This window comes from Cynocephalus volans, chromosome 11 (genome assembly GCF_027409185.1).
Source record: "Cynocephalus volans isolate mCynVol1 chromosome 11, mCynVol1.pri, whole genome shotgun sequence".
NCBI classification, from domain to species: domain Eukaryota; kingdom Metazoa; phylum Chordata; class Mammalia; order Dermoptera; family Cynocephalidae; genus Cynocephalus; species Cynocephalus volans.
Genome location: NC_084470.1, coordinates 82,320,828 through 82,344,615, shown reverse-complemented (window position 1 = coordinate 82,344,615; position 23,788 = coordinate 82,320,828). Strand labels below are relative to the sequence as shown.

Genomic DNA, 23,788 nt, shown 5'->3' with positions numbered 1-23,788 from the left:
GGTGAGGATGAGGAGAAAGGGGAGCTTTTATACACTGTTGGTGGGAATGTAAATTAGTATAACCATTATGGAAAATAGTATGGTATTTCCTCAAAAAAACTAAAAATAGAAATAGTATATGATCCAGCAATCCCACTACTGGGTATATATTCAAAGGAAAGGGATATATGTTGAAGGGCTACATGCACCCCCATATTCACTGAAGCACTGTTCACAATAGCAAAGATATGGAAACAACCTAAGTGTGCATCAACAGATCAAAGGATAAAGAAAATGTGGTATACATGCACAATGGAATACTATTCCGCCATTACAAAAAATGAAATCCTGTCATTTGTGATGGCATGAATGAACCTAGAAGACGTGTTAAGTGAAATAAGGCAGGAACAAAGAGACAAATGCCATAGTTTCATATATGGGAGCTAGAAAAGTTGATCTCATAGAAGTAGAGAGTGAACTGGCCACTTAGCTCAGTTGGCTGGAGTGTGGTGCTGATAACACCAAGGTCTGGGGTTCAATCCCTGTGTCTGGCAGCAAAATAAAAAAAAAAAGTAGAGTAGAACTGTGGTTACTAGAGGCTGGGGAGGGAGGAGGTTGGATACAAAATTACAGATAGATAGGAAAAATAACTTCTAGTGTCCTGTAGCACAGTAAGATGACTATAGTTAACAATAATTTATTATGTATTTCAAAATGCCTAGAAGAGAACATTTTGGATGTTCCCAACACAAGAAATGATAAATGTTTGAGATGATAGATGTGCCAGTTACCCTGATTTGATCATTACACATTGTATACATGTATTGAAATATCATCTGTATGCCATAAAGATATAAAATGATTGTGTTAATTAAAAATAAACAGTAATTTTAAAAAACCTCATGTGTTGAATTCAACAAATGTTATTTAACAACTACTCTACTAACTGCAGGAGGAAAAGAATAAAAATCCGTGTGTTCCTTGGGAGAGAGACATGCTTATGAAAAGCAAGAGGAGAAATGCAGATAAACTCGAATAATTGCTGAAAGCTTCAAAGAAGAAGGAAAATTTTCATTGGGCTTGAATGACACATAAGTCTGGATAGATGTGGCTAGTAGAAGATGTGGGGCTTATCCTTGCCTGGAGAGAGGAAGCAGCATGCTAACACTTATTGAGCACCTAATGTATTCCAAGAATTTTGCATTTATTTTCTAGTACAATTGTCTCAGCAAGCCACTAACACAAGTAATATTATCTGCATTTTTCAAAGGAAGAACACAAACATCTAAGTCTGAGAAATTTGTACAAAATCAGAGTTAGTTTTTGTGGTAATATTCCAACTGAAGTCTGATTGCTGAAGAAACCACTGAAACATTTTAATCTAGATTCTGAAAAAGCTTTTAAAAAATGTTTGAGAACATAATTAGATAACTGCACTGAAGTGGTATAATTTGCTCCCATTATTCAGAATATTGTCACTTTATATTATCTCTTTATTTCCAAATTATAGAAATAAGTAGATGTTACTAAGTGAAAAGACTTAAGTATACCTTTGTGTAACTAATTGTCACAACTCCTCTATGGCACACCAGTATAGTGGTCAGTTTTTAAAATATGATATTCTATAATAGTCTTAAAAATCTAGCTTTCTTTATTTTTTAATGTTTTGCTTAATAACATCAGCTTTTTCTCTTTCCCCATTGAAACTGACTTTTAAAATACAGTTTTCAAAGAGATTCTCTGAATTATATTAAACCTCACGTATAGCTGGAGAACTTTGTTTCAAAGAAAAGGAAGAGGATTCCTAGTATTGCCACACACATTTAAAAAATATATATGTAGTTTTAATAACAAAGTGGACAAATAGTCCAGACTAATAGTCCATTTTCTGTCACTTATGATAGGGTAATTTATAAGAAGATGAAATTTATTTCTTGCAGGTTCAAAGGCTAGGACGTCCAAGGTCCTCGGGGCACATCTGGTGAGGGCCTTTTTCTTGGTGGGACTCTGTATAGGGTCAAGTGATGACACAGGGTATCATATGGCGAGAATGGCAAGTGCCTTCATGTGCTCACTTGCTCTCCTTATAAAGCCACCAGTTCACACCCATGATAACCCATTAAACCTTTAAACCATTACTCCATGAATGGACTAATTCACTCACAGGGCACAGTCCTCAAGATCCAATCACCTGTTAAAGGCCCCATCTTTCAAATACCATAATCAGATTTCCCACCCTCTTAACACTGTTACAATGGGGATCAAGGACAGACTAAACCTACAGTACAAAGCTAAAAATATTTTTATATATACATGAAGAAGACACACCTTTCCGAGAGTAAAGATTGACTTTACTCTTGAATTTACATTAACTTTCATGTTTTAAACTTTAGTGTTATAGGTGAAATTAACATCCACAATCAAGTAGGGAGAGCTGCTTTTTGTTGTTTTGTTTGTTTTCCTTGGAGTTTAGAAGAACAAAACTGTCAGTAGCAGAAGCATTAAAGTATTCTTAATTTTTCTTGTTCAGTTGAGCAAGCCAGCATTTCCTTTGTATTATATGCAAAAGGGGCTTTCTTATTTGATACAATTGGAACCAATAATTGGGGTGTTAATTGAAAAAAGTTTTAAAACAGGTAATCATTAAAAAAAGGGCACATGCATGTCATAAACAATTTATTTTTGCTTCAAATATGCAACTGTGCATGTCTTTTGCTTTTGGTTTTTGTTTTTAAATGTGTCAAGTACTGGTTTTTGAGTAAGGGTTGGATGGTAGAAGTCCAGTGTATTATTTTCATAAACTATACCCATTATGAATTTTCTGTTATTTCCAGTTGTTTCTCTTTGCATTTGAGTGATAATTTAAAAAATATTTCTGAAGCAATCTGGGTGCAGAAATATAATAAATGAGCTAAAGATTTTTATTTTGTATTTTCCAAGCGTTTATGGTTGTCTTGTGTAATCTGTTGCACCTATTTTGTCATCAGTATTGGGGGAAGGAAAGTTGCATTTACTTCACTAGTTTTTCAAAAGCCATTAATTTTTTTAATGAGAAAAACAGCTCCCTTTCTATTCATATTCATATTTCATCAACTTTTTGGTATTTCTCTAGTAACTTGACTTCAGTGAAAAAGATGCTTCAACAGATAGAGGCAAAAGGGCATGCTAGAGAGTAGCCACTAGGCAGGAGCATTCTGTTTACTCTGGACAGCTGACAGTATCAGCAAGGGAATGGGTCATATTGCCTAAGCTGAGGCCATTTGTACTGGGTAGGTGCAGCGTGAGGTCTATGAAAGGCAGCAAGAGGAAAGGAAGAAGATCCGGCCCTCAGCCTTAGTCTTGCTGAGCAAACCAACCTTAAAATACAGTAACCATAAACATTTAGAATGTTCAGAGAATGCTTCCTTCACGTAGGAGGAAAATTTTTAACTAGACCATGAACATAAGTAGACAACATAGGTTGAAAGGAAGGATAGGGCATAAGCAGAGTTTTAGAATCAGAAATACTCAAAGTGACAGACCATGCTCTCGTCCAAATATCCAAAGCATAGGTATATACTTTACATACACATACATATACGTACACGTCTATTGAATGAATGAATGAATGAATGAATATTAGGACTAGGGAGTACTAAATGCATGTAGGTTTTTTAGAAGGTGTTGAAAACTGGGGCTGTGTTTTATGAAGAAACCTGCACTCAACTGTATAGGTAGAGAATAGATGGATTGAGTGGGAGCAGAGAGTCTGCAGGTGGGGAGACCAGCCTGCAGGTTGGATGGACTTATTGAGTAATATAAAGATAAAAAGAACTGAACTTGAAGTCAATGGAACTGGACACAAGTCTTGGCTCCACAAATCATTGTATCACCTTTGTCAAATTCCCAAATAGCTTTGAGTTACGCTTTTCCGGAAAATGGAAAAATAATACCTTTATAACAGAGCTTTTGTGAAAAGCAAATGAGGTAAATTCTAGAAACTTTCTATCACAGTGCCTAGCAAATCTATCCTTCAGTCAATTCCTTCATATATTCACTCAGTGAATGCAGATGTAGCATTTCCTTATTGCATTGGAAATGCTAAGGTATAAAAGACAGGCATACTGGGGCCATATGCTTAATGCATGCCAGCTAATTTGCATCATAAAATAGTTCCAGTTAAATTAATATGGTGGTAGTGAGAAAGAAAAGTGGAAAGAGAGAGGCTGGACATTGCAGAACAATTAACATGATCAAATTTAATGGATTGAGCAAATGTCGGAAAGAGAAGAGACAAATTGGATGTGAGAGTCTTTGAGAGAATAACAACAGTAAAATGGAAATTGGAAGAGGAACTCGATTCTAGGGGGCACATTGAATATAGGAAAAATGCAACATTGAATATGTGATGGCAATTGGGCATTCAAAAAATGTCTGGAAGGCATGCAGAAAATGCATGTTTTGAATAAGAATTTTGATGGGCACATCATTGGTGAGACATAGTTGTAGAATCTTGAGACATGGGGAGGTTTCTGAAAGAATGTAAAGAAAAATGATAGAAGCTGTTATTACTGAACATTTGTAAGTTAGGCACTCTTTTAAGTAATTTGCAGGAGTCATCTTATTTCTTCCTCACAACAATAGCAGAGGTAATTGCTATCATTATCCTCAATTTACTGAGGGAAACATGTAGAATCAACAAGTGAAGAAATCTGCCCGAGGTCAAACAGCTAGAAAGCATCAGAGAACGGATTGTACCTACATTTGTCTGACCCCAAAGGACAAAGACTTGAGTTGAATCCATGTTAAAAAGTGGAAGGAAACAGAGATGATCATAGACCTGGGGAGGGGGATGTTTAAAAAAAAAGTCAAGTATAAGGATCATTGGAAGGTATGTTTTATTTATAAGATGGGTGGCCTGTGCGTGTTTGAAAAACTGTGAAGGAGAGATGAGAGAGAATGAAACAGGGTCATAGTTGTGAAACCAGAGACTTAGAAGGAATAACGAAACCTTGAACATGTATAATTATTTTTATTTTTCAAAGGACTCCCAGATCTGTATGCTAGAGATCCTCTTTTAAAAAACCCTGGGAGGTTCAGAGGGCAGGTGTTGTCTCAGCTTTACAAATGGAAAGCAGGGAGGCACAGAGCCATCAAGTGACATGCCTCCAGTTGTGCAGACCTGGATTTTGGTAACGCACAGACAAGATCACCAGTGTTCCAATTCCTATGTCCTTTTCCTAAATCTCACTGGGGAGATAGTTAGGAAATCTGAGACACAGACTTGGAGGATTTGACTTTGGCAAGGATAGTCACCATAGGGATCCTAAGGAAAATGAGACAATGGATGCAAAGACAATTGAACTCATTTCAGACATTCCTGGAAGTCCTACATGATGCCAAGGAGTATGCATAATCTAGAGATACAAAGATAAAAATGACAGGGTTCTATTCTTGGTTGAGCCCCCAGAATAGGAGAACAAGACGGGAAAATATAAAAGTATAGAAAGTACAGAGGTGAAAGAATGAAGGTAGCTGGTTTTGAAGATGAATAAAAGTGTGCTATGTCAATAAAGGAGTGGGAACACCATGCACATGATGTGGACTCGCATTTTGTGCTTGGGGAAAGCCGAGTGGTTTGTTACTCCTTGCAGTTTGTGATGCCAGAGCAATGTGGTTGTATTAGTCTGTTTGTGCTGCTATAACAAAATACCTCAGATTAGGTAATTTATAAACAACAGAAAATTATTCCTTACAGTTCTGGGGACTGGGACAACCAAGATCAAGGCACCAGTAGATTCAGTGTCTGGTGAGGATCCCGCCTTTGCTTCATAGATGGCACCATCTTGCTGAGTCCTCACGTGGTGGAAGAGACAAACAAGCTCCCTGGGACCTCTTTTATAAGGACACTAATTCCATTCATGAGAGCTCTGCCTTTATGACCTAATCACCTCCCAGATGCCTACCTCTTATTACCACCACATTGGGGATTAGGTTTCAACATATGAATTTTGAGGGGACATAAACATTCAGACTGTAGCAGGGGTGATGGGATGAAGCTGGATGTGGAATGCCTATTGGAAAGGTCTCGTAGAGTGTGCTTAGATGCTTGGAGTTCACCCTTTGTGCTGACATTTCCCAAGCTGTGTTTAAAAACAAAACAATACTACAGTTTCTCACACTGTTAAGGTTTTATTAGGTGCTTCCCTATTTCCTAAGTTGGCTTAGAAAAATATGGAATATTTCAGTGTCTTATTGTAGACTTATGGTACACATTTGTTGTAAAACCTCCAAAAGCCTCGGCTTAAAGTAAGACATCTGTTTGCAGTAGACATTTTTGGTGCCCTGTATCCCATCCTCTCTGCCCACTTCTGATTTAATTCCAAGGTAGGTAGACAGTTCCATGCAAGTTCATAGTGGGAGCTTTGATAGGGATGGAGGAATTACTGCCCCCAGGGAAAACACTCCACTTTTGAGGTTGGGAGCCTGTATATAAATATTCCAAACTTACATCTTTCAAATGGGTGATTCTGGGAAGCATTCTGTATGCTTATCAGTGGTTCATCTGGAATCAAGCCCCCATTACGTACAGAAGCAACTTCAGTAATGCACCTAGGTGTTGGTTTTCTCTGCATCTCTCTCTAACTGTCCCTACTCCATCCCTCCTACCTCTTGAGATTATCTGCCTTGTAAACTATGTCACTCAAGACCTTTCTGAGGTTCTAGTTTTGAGAAGACAAAACTAAGAACTGTTGAACTTTGTTGAACAAGCCATTGTTTTTACATAAGGGAAACTTTTATTTTCCTAACACACACCTTGCCATGGAAGAATGTTTTATCAGGGGGCTTTATAGCTAATTAAATATTTTGAAAATTAGGCTGATATATTAAGTAAGAAAGGGAACAAAAAAGTTGGAGACACTTTGAATTTGGGGGTTGGAATACAGAGCAGGAAGTACTGAAGATGACTGAGTCAGTTGGCTATGTCTAGTATTCACATTTGGGAAATCTTCCGGATGCTTCTGCGTGTGCCAGAAAATAGGAAGAAAGGTTGTGGACATTCATTGAACTGAAGTATTTTTTTATTATTATTCTTTTTTTAGTGTGCATGCTTTAATGAGATTTATCAACTAATTGAAATGTTACCATTTGATTGTAAAACTGAATCATTGCACAGGATTCTTCTTTATTTATAGCATCTGATACCATGGAGATGAAGGTGAAAATCTTAACCAAACTGCAGTCTTGATTTTAACTGCCTTTTTGGGTGTGTTCATTGAGGTTTTTTTTAGCTTTTGCATGGCAGAGCTCAACTTTCTTTTACTGACAGCGACCTGATTCTTTCAAAGTCAGACTTGTCATTTATTCTGTTCAGCTAATGATTTAATTTGGTAATTTCCAATCGCTAAACATTTCAACATTAAAAATTAAAGAAATTTAAGGCATTATGTATGGATGACCATTATGTTGTCTATATCTGCGTTCCTGGTACAATTTATCACTACTGGGTAGTATTTTGCATTTTAATTGAAAAGGTAACACTTCACCTCACAGCAAATCAAATGGGATCGTGTTATACAAGTGTTAAAGCTCATATGTAATTTTCGGTGGTCATGATTTTATTAGCTCTTCATGCTCTAATTGCAAGTGATCACAAGGTGTTTTGAGGCAGAGCTCTAAATTTTTAAGATTTAGGACCATTAGTCAGCTGGCCATAGTTTTAGACATACTACCACTTTTATATTCGTTTTAAATCCTTTTAGGAGGAAAAGGGTTTGTTTTACTTTGCGGTCTCTCATCGTCATCTTTTTTATATTTATATACCCAATTACACGTATGGCTTTTGCCAGCATTTCCCATAGAATACTCTGCACATAATTATGTGGTCAAATATGTTTAGAACTCTACGATATCCATCCCATTTTAGTCAACCTTATCAGTACGTGTTTTGCACTAAGATCTCTAACTTATCTTGCATGAAGAAGCTCTCTTAACACAACATTTCACAAACTTACTTGTTGGAAAATGGTGGTCATTCTTGTGGTTTATTTTAAGTGAGACAGAGATATACTTATGCACTGTAGCCATGCAATTATACTGAGTGACATTTTGAGAAACCAACACCAGCAATAAGTAGGAAGTGGAACCAGATACCAAACTGAGCAATTAGAGGCACCCGGTCTCTTTTCTCTGTATGCATTGCCGGTTTCATGTTTTCCTCTGAACAGGGTGGGAGAATACACCTGAAAGTGAAGTGCTGGAGTAGCCAATAGAAAGCCCAGCCCGATGTAAAAAATTAGCAGTCAGGTATCAAGGTAGAGCCTTTTATACACCAGAAATGATCCATATAAATGTTCACAGAGAAGCAGTCAGAAGGAGTGTGCCTCGCTCAGGGCTCTATGCACCTCTCTTTGATGACAGCTTGGAAGATACTGGCTCCATGCTGGACCTGGAGCTTTGGGCTCTCCTAGAGCAGCACAGCACAGGTGAAGGCATAAGGGGAATGAGGGTGAGCCACTGCCAGTCCTGTACAGTTTTATCCCATATGTAGATTGGTGTATCCACCACAGTCAAGGTAGAGAATAGTTCCATTCCCACAAGAGTCCCCTATAGTGCCCTTTGACAACCACACCCACACCCTTGCCTCCACCCTCCCTAAACACTGGCATCCACTAATCTGCCCTCTATTTCTAAAAGTGTGTAATTTAAAAAATGTTATAAGTATGAAATCATACAGTATGTAGCCTTTCAGAATTGGCTTTTTTCACTCAACATAATTCCCTGAAGATTCATCCAAGGGGTGGGGTATTTCAATAATTCATTGCTTTTTATTACTGAGTCGTGATCCAGGGTCTATATATACTGTTTGATTAGCCATTCATCCATCGAAGGATATCTGAGTTGTTTCCAGTTTATGGGCTGTTGCAAACAAAGCTGTATGAACTTTTGTGTACAGGTTCTTGTGTCAACATATGTTTTTATTTTCCTGGGATAAAATTCCAAGAGTGCAATTCCTGGGTCTTACAGTAATTGTGTGGTTAGTTTTGTAAGAAACCACCAAAATGTTTTCCAGAGCATCTGTACCGTCTTACACTCCCACAAGCAATGTCTGAGTATCCAGTTTCTTCACGTCCTCTCCAAAATTTAGTGCTGTCACTATTTCTTATTTTAGCCATTTTGACAGGTGTTTAGTGATATCTCATTGTGGTTTTAATTTGTGTTTCCATATGGCTAATGATGTTCAACATTTTTCATGTGCTGTCTTCCAGCTGTTCATCTTCCTAAGTGAAATGTCTGTTCATGTTTTTTGCCCATTTTCTAATTGGGTAGTTTGATTTTTACTGTTGAGTTTTGAGCAGTCTTACTCTAGATGCTCTCTCTTCCTTTACTGATGTGGTGGTTTGTAAATATTTTCTCTCAGTCCATAGCTTGTCTTTTCATCTTCTTCACTTGGGATTTCACAATGCAAAAGTTTTAATTTTGATGAGGTCCAGTTTATCAATCTTTCCTTTTATGAACCATGGATTTGGTGTCAAGTCTGAAAACTCTTTACTGGGCCCTTGATCCAAAGATGTTCTCCTATTTTTTAAAAAAAGTTCTGTAATTTTGAGTTTTACATTTAAATTCATGATTCATTTTGAGTTAATTTTTAGATATGAGTGAGGTTTAGGTTGAGGTTCATTTTTTTTTGGCCTGTGGTTGTCCAGTTGTTCCAGCACCATTGTCCCTCTTCCATTGAATTGCTATTGTACTTTTGTCAAAAATCAGTTGGATGTAATTGTTGGTGTCTATTTCTGTGTTTCTGTTACATAGATCTATTATCTTTCCCTCTGCCAACACCACACTGTCTTGATCATTGTAGCTATATAATAAGCCTTATTATTAGGTATAGTGATTCTTCCTACTTTATTCTTCTTAGTCAAGATTGTTTTAGCTATTCTATGGCCTGTGCTTTTACATATAAATTTTAGAATAAATTTGTCTGTATCTACAAAAAAATGAAATTAAAACAAACCAAAAAAATCTTGCTGGAATTTTTATAGGAATTGCATTAAATCTATGTATCAATTTGGGGGGAATTGACAACTATGATGAGTCTAAAAGTCCATAAACATGGCATGTCTCTCCATTTATTTAGGCCTCTGTGTTTTTTGTTTTTTGTTTTTTATTTTTTATTGAATCATAATTGATTATACATATTTTGGGGGTTCAACATTGACATATATCGATCAAATCGATATTACTAGCATATATATTGTTACAAATTGTACTTATTCTTTATGCCCCTTGTCCAATCTCTCCCTGTCTCCCCTTTTACTCCCCCCACCCTGTTGCTTTGCATTGCTTTTCCCCCTCCCCACGGATTTATCACCCCACTTCCCCTGGGTGATGGAGATGCAAAGGATTACCCAAAGCCCATTTCTTCTGAGCAGTGAGAGGCCCCGAAGTAGTTAACGTCCCTGGGAATGCTCAGCGAAAGGCATCCCTTCCATTTGGGAAATTAACACCAAATTGGAGTTCTCTTCCTGCATTTATATTCCAGACCAGGAAGTTACAGGAAGAGAACAAAGGTGAGGTTATAGTTTTATAATATAGGCTGGTAACTTTCAGTGAAACAAGCCAGATGACATTCCAGTAAGGCAATTAAGTGATTTTATCAACACAAGCTTGATCTTAGCAAACATTCCTTCTTAACAGCAATTTCTCAGTATCTTTACATAACAATCAGTAACTAGTCTGTCTTTAAGCCAGCAACCTTGTTCTGTTACAAATCTTTATCTTACACCAGAGACTTTATAGCCTGAGGAAAATTTCTTGTCCTTGCAAGGTCAATATTTGAAACTGCAAGGCTTTGGAAAACCAGGCCCTGTGAAGTACATATGCTTTATAGTATATTACACACCTCCCACCTCTGATAACCCTAGAATTTCTTCTCTCCTTCTGAAAGAGTAATGGTTACTCTTTTGATTTGTTGCCTACATAATCTGCGCAGTGCTGAGAGGTGTGTTTAGGTCCCCCAATATTACATAGAGCAGATGCTTCTTCTGTCACTCTGGAGTGGGATTTTTGGAGAAAGATATCCTCTTCTTTTCTTTGGTCTCTGCTGGTGACTAATCTTGTGTCAATGCACTCCAGTGGCTGGCGGACCATCTGCATGGTAGTTGTCATGTCTAGCCACTTTTGTGGCAGCCATGGTTATTGTGGTGGCTGTGATGGGCCACATGCATGGAGATGATGTTTTTGGCATGCTCCTTGGCTCTGGGGGTGAGCCTTTTTGGGGGGGGTCAGGTCCCTGGCTCTATGCCTCAGGACCCTGGGTGGGGCCAGAACTAGTTTTTTGTCCTTTGCTAACTTCTAAAATGGGGGAACTTCCTGTGGGGACCAGTACTTGAGCTGTGTGGGTTAGCTAAATTGCTGCTTTGCTGCTGATTCCCTAGGGAAGGCTTTCTGTGCAGATCAGGTTTTAATGGTTGACTTTATAGGTACTTCTGGCTCTCCAGAGACCCAGGGTTGTGTAGAAACTGGTCTGGGCCTGAGTCTTTTCATCAAACTGCACCCCATGCAATTCTTTATGCCTGAACAGTCTCCTCTGAGTGGTCCTTTTCTAATTGTGGTGTCAGTTAGCTGTCCTTGCTGTGCCCCAGCATTCTCCTGGTGGGCCTATCTCCCCCACCGTCCATGCTACAAACACTTACCATGGGATGGGCCATGTGCCAGTCCCCTGTGATGACTCACCAGCCTCTGAGTGGCTCCTTTTTTTCAGTTATCATGGCTCCTCACTCCTACATGAGTCCACAGAAATCCTATTAGTGGCCTTGATGGCCCGAGGACCACCAAGGCCCTCTTCTTCCCTGCCACCTCCAAGCAACTTCAGCCAAAGGGCACAGCTACGGCTTTTGCCAGCTCCTGCTCCATGTGCTCAGCAGCTCCAGCCTTAAAGCAGCCATGGCACAAAACTATCATAGTGTTTTTTTGTCTCTCATCATGTCTTTTCCTGCCTTCATGCACTCTGTAGGTCTCTCCTCCTCTCCCCCTGAGCTCTAGAGGCCCCAGCTTGGTTGTTGTTGCTTTTTCATAGTTGTAAATTGGTTGATTTGTGGGAAAGAGTGACACTGGAGACTGTCTATTCCGCCATCTTGACTAGAACTCAGGCCTCTGTGTTTTGTTTTGTTTTGTTTTCATCAGCATCTCATAATTTTTCAGTATAAGTATGTTTTGCATGCTTTTTTTTTTAATGTGTATACTTAAGTATTCCATTTTCTTTGGTACAATTGTAAGTGGTTTTGAGTTTTTAATTTTAATTTTTGCATGTGTATTGTTAGTGTGTAGTAATCATATCCTGTGACCTACTTAACTCACTTATTAGTACTAGTAGTTATTTTGCAGATTCCTTCTAATATTCTTTTTCAGACAATCATATTATTTCAAATGGGGTAGTTTTATTTCTTTCTTTGCAAACTGTATGCTTTTTTTTTTCCTTTTCTTATTGCAGTGGTTAGAACTTCTAATACTGTGTTCACTAAAAGTGGTGAGAGTGGACATCCTTGTCATATTCCTGATGTTAGGAGGAAAGCTTTCAGTCATTTAGCATTAAATACAATGTTAGCTATTGTTTCTGTAGATGCTCTTTATCCTGTTGGTTTGTTGTTAAAGTCTGGCTAATTAGAGGCTCCAGAATAATGCTAGCGTTTGTGAGAATTGGAGAGGAGGCAAAGAGAAAAAGCTGAGAATTTTCTACCCAATATACTGGATTTCTTTTTTATTTGATTCCTGAATAGAGCTTTTTCTAATACAATTGTTGCCAAAATTGGACCACAAACAGTTTGACTTTCATTTGGGTTACACATGTAATCTGCCAGCAGGTATTGTAGTGATCTGAAACTTTTTAGATATTTATGCTACTTTTCTCTCATAGTACCTAGTGTCCCAACAAAAGGGAACTATCTCACTATACCTTGACCATGACATGTATGTTCTTATGCATCTATGCTTTTCTTGTGTTGCTCTCTCTGTCTGAAAAGAAGGCCCACCCCCCACTCCTTGACACATACCACCTTCTATCCGCCTGGCCTGCTTCTGCTCTTGGAAGCATCCTTCCCACCTGTAAGTTAAGTGTTCACTTCTCTGTGTACTTACCACCATTTTGGCAAGTGCCATTTAAAATGAAGCTCTTGGTCTCAAGTCTGTCTCCTAACCAGACAGGGCTCTTCTTGAAAGGAAGACCTTGATATTTCATACCTTCAAACCTAGCATACAGCAGGCTGAAGTTTTCAGGCTCTTAATAAATTCTTGTTTAATAAGTGACTGCTTCCTTTTCCATCCTTGGTGCTCAATGGATGTTAACAGATTCTGTGTCTCATAGGCACTTTCATTTGTTCTAAATATTTGAGGTATATTCCAAGATATTTAATCTGGATTGAACTTTATACACCTTAATGGGTGTATAAGCAAAATGATATTTGGTGTACTTAAGGTACAGCTAGTGAGCTTATTAAAAAAATTCAGATCTGTGGATTTAACCCTCAGAGAACCCAGTTCACTAGTTCTAAGTGATTATCAGATATCTGCATTTTAAAATAAGAATCCCAGGTGGCAGTGATGCAGGTTGTCCTTGGACCTCACTTTGAGTGACAGAAGTTAAGAATTCAGGAGATACTGCTTTAGAGAAACAGACCCCTCATAATCACAATGCTTTGCTGCCAACAAAGCCCTGGAAAACACGTTGGAGCCACTACGGTTATGTTTCTTTGGTGTCCCTGATGCTTATGTTCCATGAACTGGACACATCAGGTATCCAAAACGATGCTCCTTGTCCTCCTAACTGTAGAGAGATCATCATTGCAGGTGTCTGGATCAACAAGCAGGGCTGTGCCAGGCAATATTTATGTTTAGACAAAAGAGATTTTACCTTTGGAGGAGATGTTATTGGTTTCTGTAGAACTATTTTATCCTTTTTGGGGCATTCTAGCTAAAATCAATGATGGAAAATTTGTATGGTATGAAATTATGCAACAGAATAAAACAAGGAATTGGGCAGGAAAGCAGCAATTATGATATATGCTTGGTTTTCAAGAAAAATTTATCTCTGGAGATTATTTTTCCATGTATAAGCTACATTCTGATATGAGCAGCTTCCTCAGTTGGCCATTGGCAAACATTTGGATGGCCCAGTTTTGCAGTTCCAAGTCAGTTACACTTCAAGATTCTTAATGTTTTGAGAATGTTGTATTTTAGTTATGAATTTAAGACGATACAATGCTGTGTTATCATATCAATTCTGTAGGGTAACCACTGGTTAAAATATGTTCATATACACTATTTTTTCTTATTTTCTGGAGAAAATATGTGAGTTTTGTTTTATCATTTTATTCCATGCTTATAACCTGCAGTTTAGTACTTTTTTTCAGTGGCAATAAAATGAAGCACATGGGCCTGTTTTCCCTCTGATGTACTGATTTATGGTGCTTAGAATATTTATAAGTGTCTACAGGTTGTGGTTATATTGATTTGAAGATAATTATTTTGCTTTTTACACTTTTCAAAGAAGAGATGATATTTTCCGAGTTATATTCTAAAGTACATACACTGCCTCACTTTGAATAGTCACCATTAGGCAATTTATATCAATCCGTTAGAGCTATGAAGTGAGTGTATTCTTTCACAAATTGATAGTGCAGTTGTTCTGATACAGAAAGTAACATCATAGAGAATCTTAACTGTGTCATTCATGCACATTTTTTTTTAAATAAGAGTTTAGAGAAACAGTAGTTCTTTTTTCATTTCCCCCATGAACTTAAGCTTTTCTACAAATGAAGTCAATAGATTTTCTCTCCCCTGTAATTTAAGCTGGGAAGTATGAATAGTATTTCCTGTCCTGGATTGTTACTGGAAGAAATGAAATGTTTTATAAAAATAACCACAGGTAATCAAAATAGTATTTGCCCTTGATGGCTATTACTAAATACTTAAAAACTTTATTAAATGCTTTAAAAAATTCTTTGGGTGATTATAAAAATAATTTATATATTTTTTTACAGCTGTAAATAAAAGGGAATATGTGGATTTTATTTACTGGTATCTTTTGCATTCTACTTACTTAGCAATTTCTAGTGATTTATATCTTCCACAGAGTTCATCAGAAGATGGGACAAATAGGTCTTGTACCCAGAAACTTTATATTTTTAAATATTTTTTGTAAATAACAATAATAATTATGGGTAGAATAAAGTTTATTTGGGCTATTTATGATCAAATATTTTAGGAGAGAAATTCATGCATAGCTGGTCATTATTATAAGGTGAAGGTAAATGTCTTCACAATACAGTGAATCACCATGGCAGATGTGGAAATCATATTTAAGTATATTTTTGGTTCAGGATATTTTATTTTTCTTTTGAATCATATTCTAGTGTATGCTTTGCCTAGTTCATTCTAATGTATGCTTTGCCATTTTTTGGATACTCCATGCCATTTTTGACACTGTACAGCAACATGGGATCGATGGATATATATTTATATTATATTGCTGAATTTCTAGAAGCTTTAATTAAAAATATCAAAATCCTGCTTTTCCTCCTCAAAGCAAATGCTCACCTCTTGTGTTTCCTAAGAACAGATTATAAAACTGCTTTCCAAAAGATACAGGTATCTTGGCTGGACGGTTAGCTCAGTTGGTTAGAGCACAGCCCTGAAACACAGAGTTCACAGGTTCAAATCCTGGTACTGGCCAACTATCAAAAAAAAAAAAAAAAAAAAAAAAAACCTGCAAATGATACGAGTGTCTTGGTGTAAAAGTCTTAATTTAATTATTTTTTCTGAAATTCAGTTTTGTTCTGTTTTCAAATCAGATCTTGAAAATTTTAAGACCAAAATGAGAAGTACAGTGTCAGTGCGTGAAGGCCAGGGAGTCGTGCTGCTCTGCGGCCCCCCGCCACACTCTGGAGGTAAGAAGTGCTCTATTTCTGCTTCTCATATTTATTGGGTAAGTTTCAGGGCAAGGCACACAACATACATACTGTTATTGCTTCTGTAAATTACTCTGAGAAACTTGATAACCTGAGCATTAGATTCTGTCAGCTCAGTTGAAATATGAGAAACTCCACAAAAGCTAGTCGTCCATCCGGAGAAGTTTACAAACATAATTTACTCATTCCAACAAGGACAGTTTTAAAGGCAAGAGAGATTAAATTTATTTCAATTACCTAACAATGCTGAGCAATGCTTTATCTTTACACCATTATCATTTGTTATTTAGTTTTAGACCATGACACAAATTGGAATTCTTTGACATCTCTTTTCTCTCTTCTTCTCTCTCTCTCTCTTTCCTTCTTTCTCTCTCTCTCTCTCTCTCTCTCTCTCTCACACACACACACACACACACACTCACACACACACACATACACACACACCTATTAATGTGTGCCATTGGACCTCTTTATGTATATATAAAATGAATATGTATAGATGTTTGAAAAAGATATGTTGTGTGTATTCACATTATTTTCATTGGGATGCTACAATTGCAAATTTTATGCTACATTCATATAAATTGAAATATTCCTAGAAATTCAGAAGCTTAACAAAACAGCTACCCAGAGTGAAAATGAGCTTCAGCACATATAAAAATAATTTGATTAGCTCCCCAGTCTGAGCCTGGAGTGCTGGTTTGATTTTCCTCTCATGCTCACTACTGCAAACTTGGTCACTTATGGGAACAAAGAGGGCATTATTAATGTATAAATCACTGTTCTCAGAGAAACAAACACATTCTGTTATTGAGAGAATGGGAATTACTGAGAAATAAACAAGTTAGAGGGGATCTTTCTGACCAGAAGCAAAACTGAGAAGTCTACTTCCCATCATGATAAAGCTTATTCATATGAAAATATGCTGGACTTTATTTGTTCTGTGACATACAAACCAAAGTCCTTTGCCCCCAACAACTTGTCAATTATAATCACAAATCCTCAGTCGGATAAAACAAACATCACTCATCTTCATACTGGCCCCACGAAGTGGGTGAGCCATCTGGTGACTACAGATGTGAGACTTGATTATCAGATATGATTGCCACTGTGTTGGTTGATAAGGGTTTATATTGGGCTCCCTCATCTACTTTAATAGTGTTTTGCTGGAATCTTGAAGTTCCAGAGGAATTTTGAAAAGAAGCATGGAGTCTCTTGATTGCAAATAAAAGTAACTGAAGTCAAACTGGCTTGAAGAAAATAGGGAGTTTACTGGCTTCTGTAACTGGGATTTCAAGTGGCTCCTGGTAGAGGTGTGTGGTTTACAAAGAGATGTGCCACCCAGTTGTGCCATAGCTGCCCCACCATGAGGTATGGGGTCAGCAGATGGCCTCTAGATCTCCGCTCCTTCCCCATCTGCCTCAGCTACAGAGAGCCACTTGGTCACAGTCATACCTTCCTGAGGCAGCCCATGTCTAGTGACTGAGCAAGGCAGGGGTATAAAGAGTACACTATTTCTGCCCAGTGCTGGGCAATTCTGATGGGCAGTATTCAATCCAGAGCTTCCTGCCAGGATGGCCAAGTCTTTGTTGGACTACATCACACTTCATCACACTTCTTTCTCTTCTCAATCCAACTTCTACATCCTTCCTTTCACAGGTTTTCATCATTGGTTAAAAGCTTTTATGCCAAACTCTGTCTAAGCATCGGAGAACCCAATATGCTGGATCCAGGAGTTCAATGAATTCTGTAAACAGTTAATCTTTCTCTAATATTTCTTGACTCTTCTGTCCATGTTGACTCCATTCTCATGTAGATTCTTTGTGGTGGCAAAGGTGGCCCTGGACACCTCCAAGGTCTGTGGTCCTTACTGCTAAAGATCCTGATGAATCAGACAACCTGTTTCTCAGTGGCTCCTGAGTCTTATTGGATCAGCCTTGTTTATGGAATTTTCCATGCAGCTGAGGGCAAGAGTCAGCCGCATCTACTGGCAAGCACTGGAATGAGATAGAAGCTGTTTCCAAAAAAGAGAGAAGTGTTTCATTATGAGAAAAAAAGAGAGAGGTGTACAAGAGGTCTTCAAAAAGTTTGTGAAAAGATTCATATTATCTTTTCATTCTATTTTTCCACGATCTTTTTGAAGTACCCTCGTAATAGGTAAAAATAAATAATGGCTATAACTATACCTGATAAGGAAGTATCAAAATAACTTAAATTTATATTGGCTTAAATTAGCATAAAATAATAGCTGGATAGTCTTGTCTGTGATGAATTTTAGATGTGTTGACCCAGTTTAAGATTCTGACTGCATGATTTTCTTTAAGAGCTTTTCTGATTGGGTATATTCACTGGTAAGAAAGGAGGAACCTTTTGGTCAACTAAGCATACAGCCAGTGAAAATGTCTTAATAAGCTGTTGGGTGAAACATGTTCTAAAAGATGAATCTTTTCTAATGTTATGAAGTTGGAGAACTGTTGGCCAATCACAGGTGTCCTAAGTAATGACATCCAGATTTATCTCTGTCTTTGGTGACTTCACATAGTTCTCCTTTCATTTTTAAAGCACATGAGATACGGTGACTGTGGTAGTCAAGTAGGACTATAGGTGAAGAAGGAAAGAAATCTCCCCAGGAATGACACATTAGCCTTTAAGGACACAGGGCAAGCATGGGAGAGCACATAACGTTGACCTAAAGCATGCATCCCTCAGTGCCAGATTATGCAGGAAAATGACCAGGGCCAGAGGATCAGACTTAGATGCTAAAAACATGATTCTCATTGATCTAAGTCTCCCTAATGCTGAGATACTCACAATCCCCATCCATTGTCTTGACCCACTGGCTTATGAGCTCCTTGAGGACAGGGCCTATGTTAACATTTACTGGATATCCATATACCTAGCACAGGCTGGTTTATAACAGGTAGTTAGTAAATATCGATTGAATGAATGAACACATTCATGAAATGAATCAATGAATCTTTTTTTTATTATTTTGGCCAGTTATAAATGCTTTTTTAAAATTCACTGGAAACTCTGTTTCCAGAGGTATAAGCACTTAGCAACCAAAATTCACTGGGCGCCACCCAGACAGGTACAGGTGCTGACAGATCAGAGTGAACTCTGTCCGCAGCAGCTGGTGTCAGCCCGGCTTCATCCCCTGATTGATTTGAGTACTTTAATTCAGTAGAGGTGGAGCCAGGTCAGAGAGCAGCTGAGGCCAGGACTCCAAGTTTTATCAGTGCAAGTGGTGAAGGGTTTATCAGAGCGCTCATAGCCCACGCTGTGGTCCATTTGGTCCTCTTCCCACGAAGTCCCACAGTCCCTGTAGGACATGCACTTGCTCTCCTCTTTCATCACCATTTGCATGAGCCTTATTTATTTCACTTTTCTGCATTTCTGATCCCTTCTCTGTGGTTGGAAATGTTCAAATTTGTTATTTTCTGATTACTGAAGACACAATCACAGTTTATTCATCTGTCATATTCCCTCCCATATCAGCCTAACAGAGTCAGCACAGAAAGACAATAATAATAATAGTAGTGACCTCTATTTATTGAGTGTTGCTTAGATGCTAAGCAGTGTGCTAGCCCTTTGCGTAAAGTGTCTGCTAGTGATTCTTTTGCTTAAACATACGGAGAGAAACAGGATGAGTGACAATCGAGGTAGAATCTAGAAACTCAGTCTTGAAGATGCCAAGATGATAAGCTCTTGGCCAACTAATTTCTAGTGCCTTGCGCCCAGACTTATTGCTTAGAAATGAGGCAGGAGGTCAGAGACTATGCCTCAGCACAAAGCCTTCCAGCTTTTATTTAGAGCTGCAATTGGGTTGTTTGGAAAGTGGGGCTCAGAGAGGAAGTAGCCTACCTAAAATAACAGAGCTGTGGAGAAATAGAACTAGAACCTCAATGTTCTGACTCCTAACCAGGGGGTTGGTTCTAGTATGGTGTCCTCTTAACCAGCCCTCCATAGGGATCCAAATGATCATGCTATAGAGGCCCAGTCCTCAGTGAAAGCATCACCATCCTAAGCCAAGGGCTTCTGCCATTTCACATTGGAGTCAGCAGTTAGTGGTTTTGTTTTAATATTCAAGCCCATTGTTTATAGAAACATGGATAAATCAGCAATGCCTACAGTCATGTTAGAAGACATACCCCCAGAGTTCAACCAAATGCCCATCTCTGGCATCCTCTAACCCACTGCTTCTGAGACTTTAGCTGCAAATGAATCACCTAAGGACTTGATAAAATGAAGATTCTGATTCAGTGGGTCTAGGGTGGGATCTGAGATTCTACATTTCTAATAATCTCTCCCCATAAAGCCAATGCTCCTGGTCCACAGGCCACTCTGAGTAGCAAGACCCTAGCCTGCCATTTGCGTTAAGCAGTCCCTAGTGATTTTCCTGTTACCCCCTGCTGTCCTCTCACTCTTTCCTTCCTCCCATGCCAATGTCTCAGCCTAGACACTAGAATGCATTTGCCACTTCAGGACCAAAATATTGTCTTCCCACTGAGGATGTCATTTCCCCCCTCATTCAAGCCTAAAGCACCTTTCTCCAAGGTACCCTTCTACCTGATTTATTCTCTTATTTGGTGACCTTCCAAATCCCCAACCAATTTGTATATTTACATTGTCTTGTAAAACTTGTCTCTCTTTTCTTCCTAAGTCTTTGGGCTGAGGGGACACTTCTGTCCTTTTAATGAGGTCCCAAAGTCCTAAGCATAAAAGGGATCATGGTTTTTACCCAGACTTCTCACCTCCCAAGTGTGATGTGAAAGCAAACACAGTCTCTGAATTGGGGTTGGTGTCTAACAATCCATAAAATACCTCACCCAAAACAGACTTTTTCCAGATTTTGAAATTAAATTGTATGACTAAGTACCCTGTAATAAGTTTGGATGGGATTCACCATCAGCTTGATGTTTTAGTGTCTACAAAACCCGAAGAGGTCTCATATCTCTCAATAAAATCGCGCTTTAATTCTTTGAATCATAACGAGATGGGAAGACCAAGACATAAACTTTGGTTAGTGTGTCCTGCATTCTTTAATTGTTGACAGATGCAATATGCCCCCGAACACTTTGATCTTGCCCCAGCTGCCTTCTGCCTTCTTGCAGTGGACACTTCAGGATTCCCAAGGGTCCTATACTAGGAAGACATTACTCATTTGGTGATTTGGAGGTTGTGGAGTTGAGATCACACCAAACATTTATCATTTTGCTTTGGTTTTGGTTTTATTTTTTTCTGTAACCAGTAACATGATCTATAAGGACTATTGCAAAGCTGTTTATTCATGGGTAGCAATTGCGGTTCCTACCTTTTTTTCTGTTTCCTAGGTTCTAAATCTTCTATCATTGGCCCATAGTAAAATTGTGTTAAAAATCTCTTTTCTTGGTGAAATAAATTTATGACTTTCTTTCGTTTATTTGAGATCAAAACCAGAAAGTTTCTCCCTAAATAGATTAGGGAGAAAGACCTGGAAAGAGCCTAAATAAGGATCCATAAATATGGAAATTGTGTATGTTATTCATACTCCCTTGATTCATCTATGCAGATAATTTATAAGAAAGTGGCAGCAACCTGGGGCTGTTTTGCTTAAGAGCAGTCACCATCTCTCTGATGTATAAGAAGCAAAAATTGTTTCATGGTGGGAGACAATTAGAGATTTTTCCTAGGAAACGACCTATAACCCCTTAGGAACACACATTATGTCATTTGAGAGGAGTCTTACCTCCCACTCATTCTGTGACATTTTCTACTGCTTCCTTTGCATTGTCTTTTCTGCAGAACAATTCAGCACCTCTCTGAAGCAAGAGGAATTAACGTCCCAAAATTACTTGGAAAAGTAGGAATTGACAAGTCAGAAATAAGGGACTAGATATGGATTACCTGTAGTGTAATTATTAACCTAGTTTCCAATAGTGTGAAAAGCTGGGAATTAGTGTAATTACCATGCAGTTGCTGATGTCAACACAAAATCATTTAGAAATTCAAATGCATGAGAAAAATTACCCTAGTATAAATAAGGTCACAGGACTAGTTCATGGGCACCTCATGAAAAATACTAATTAGCTAGGAATTCATAGGTTAATCAAGTTATTATATACACACATGTTAATGAAGAGTTGATTTTTGCCCAGTGATGACTGCTAAAATTTATTCTGAGTAGAGAAGAGGCTTGAGTCTGTCCCCATGTTGAATCAACAAACTACTTTGGTCTCCGATCCAGCTGCTCATGTCTGTGCCACGTGTGTATTGTTGAAAACACAGCCCCATACACCGCCTTCCACTTATTACAACATCACCTTCGGGATATGAAAAGGAGACTGTGAGATGCCAGTAGCAGGTAGTGGAGGCTGAAGCAAATTTGTGCTAAAAATTGCTTTGTAAATCCTGGTGTGACAGAGGTGAGAACTGTCAGCAACGTCACCAGATGGCATGGGATTTACACCCTCTTCATCGACATCTTTATTTTTTATTTATTTCTTGGAGATGGATAGACCAGAAAACGAAAGTCATCTCAGGTAGCTGGGATGGGGGAACCTGAAGAAAAGGCACCAAATAGGAATTTTCATCTCTGCAAGGACATGTCCAGTTGCCAGAGACTTCAAGGCAGGGAGACACATCACCTGGTGTTTTTAGATGTGATTATGATTCAAACAATAATTCCCCCAAATAATTTAATCTGTAATCAGAAGGCCATCTTGTCTTAGGCACTCATTTTTCCTGGAACTACACTTCTCTACCATTCTGCTCATAGTTCAGTCAAAATTAAAACAGTGGCTTTTTTCAAAATCTTGAAGTCAAAAATGTATGATATGTTGGTGGGAAGAATACACTTTCTGGATCTCATCATGTTTGCATCACGGGTCACTGTGCACACTGTTTCTGAGAACCCAGTGGTTCCCATCTTACCTAAAGCAGCATGTCCAAAGGTTGCATCACAGCAGCCCGTATTCCATCATGAAGTGTAAAATCAAGATTAAGAAACAGATGATGGTTGGGTTATTGAGTAATTATCACCAGCCCAATGGAGTATTACTCCTACGTTATTGCTCCTGACCTGGGGGTAGGTTAACGTGTAGTGGATTGAATTATGTCCCCTCAAAACTCACTGAAGCTTGAATTATGTCCCCCAAGTTTTATGTATTAGAAACTTGACCCCCACCATAACTGTTGAGGGTGGGAAGTCCTATTATGGTAATTGAAAGGTGGAGCCTTGACGAGGTGATTGTATTGTAGGACCGTGCAGTAGTGAATGGATTAAAAATGGTGGTCAGGGGTGTGGTTCTGAGGACTTTAAAAGAAGAGAGTCTGTTTCTCTCTCTATGCTCCACCGTTTTTGAAATGTGATACCCTGCTGTCACTGAGGTTGTCACCAAAGAAAGACTTCAACAGATTTGTTCCCTGGACTTTGGATTTCCCAGCCTCTGAAACTGTAAGCAACAAATTTCATTTTCCTTATAAATTACCCAGTTCCATGTATTTTGTTATAAGCAAAAGAAACGGACTAATACAACATGCTATGGCAGAGAGTTTAGAGAATCCATCGGTAGAGTGAATGAATAATATATCATGATCATAGAACTATTTGTTGGATATAAGTCAATGTTGATGTGACTACTGACATTTCTAGCAATCCAAAATATTCACAGATTCATAGTCACATTTAGACAAGTATGTTCTGAATCAGTTGACACATAAACCTCAGCTGCTATTATATGAATAACTGCAAAATATTTTGATCTCTAAAGGAGATGTTTGTTGTAGTGGATAGTCCTAACTGATCGCTGCACATACATATTGTAATTGGAAATGGAGATAAAAAATATCCTGAGTTTCTCCAAATTGCTGGAATGTGGAAACTG

General features: G+C 38.3%; 1 protein-coding gene across 1 annotated transcript in view; it reads left to right on the top strand.

Annotated features, from left to right (window-relative positions):
• The window catches only part of CNTN3 (contactin 3), a 201,341-nt gene that overhangs the window by 37,523 nt on the left and 140,030 nt on the right, over window positions 1-23,788 (top strand). Inside the window, exon 2 of the mRNA XM_063114016.1 lies at window positions 15,807-15,902. Coding sequence (XP_062970086.1) covers window positions 15,807-15,902 — 96 coding nt within the window. The remainder of the gene's footprint in view (window positions 1-15,806; window positions 15,903-23,788) is intronic.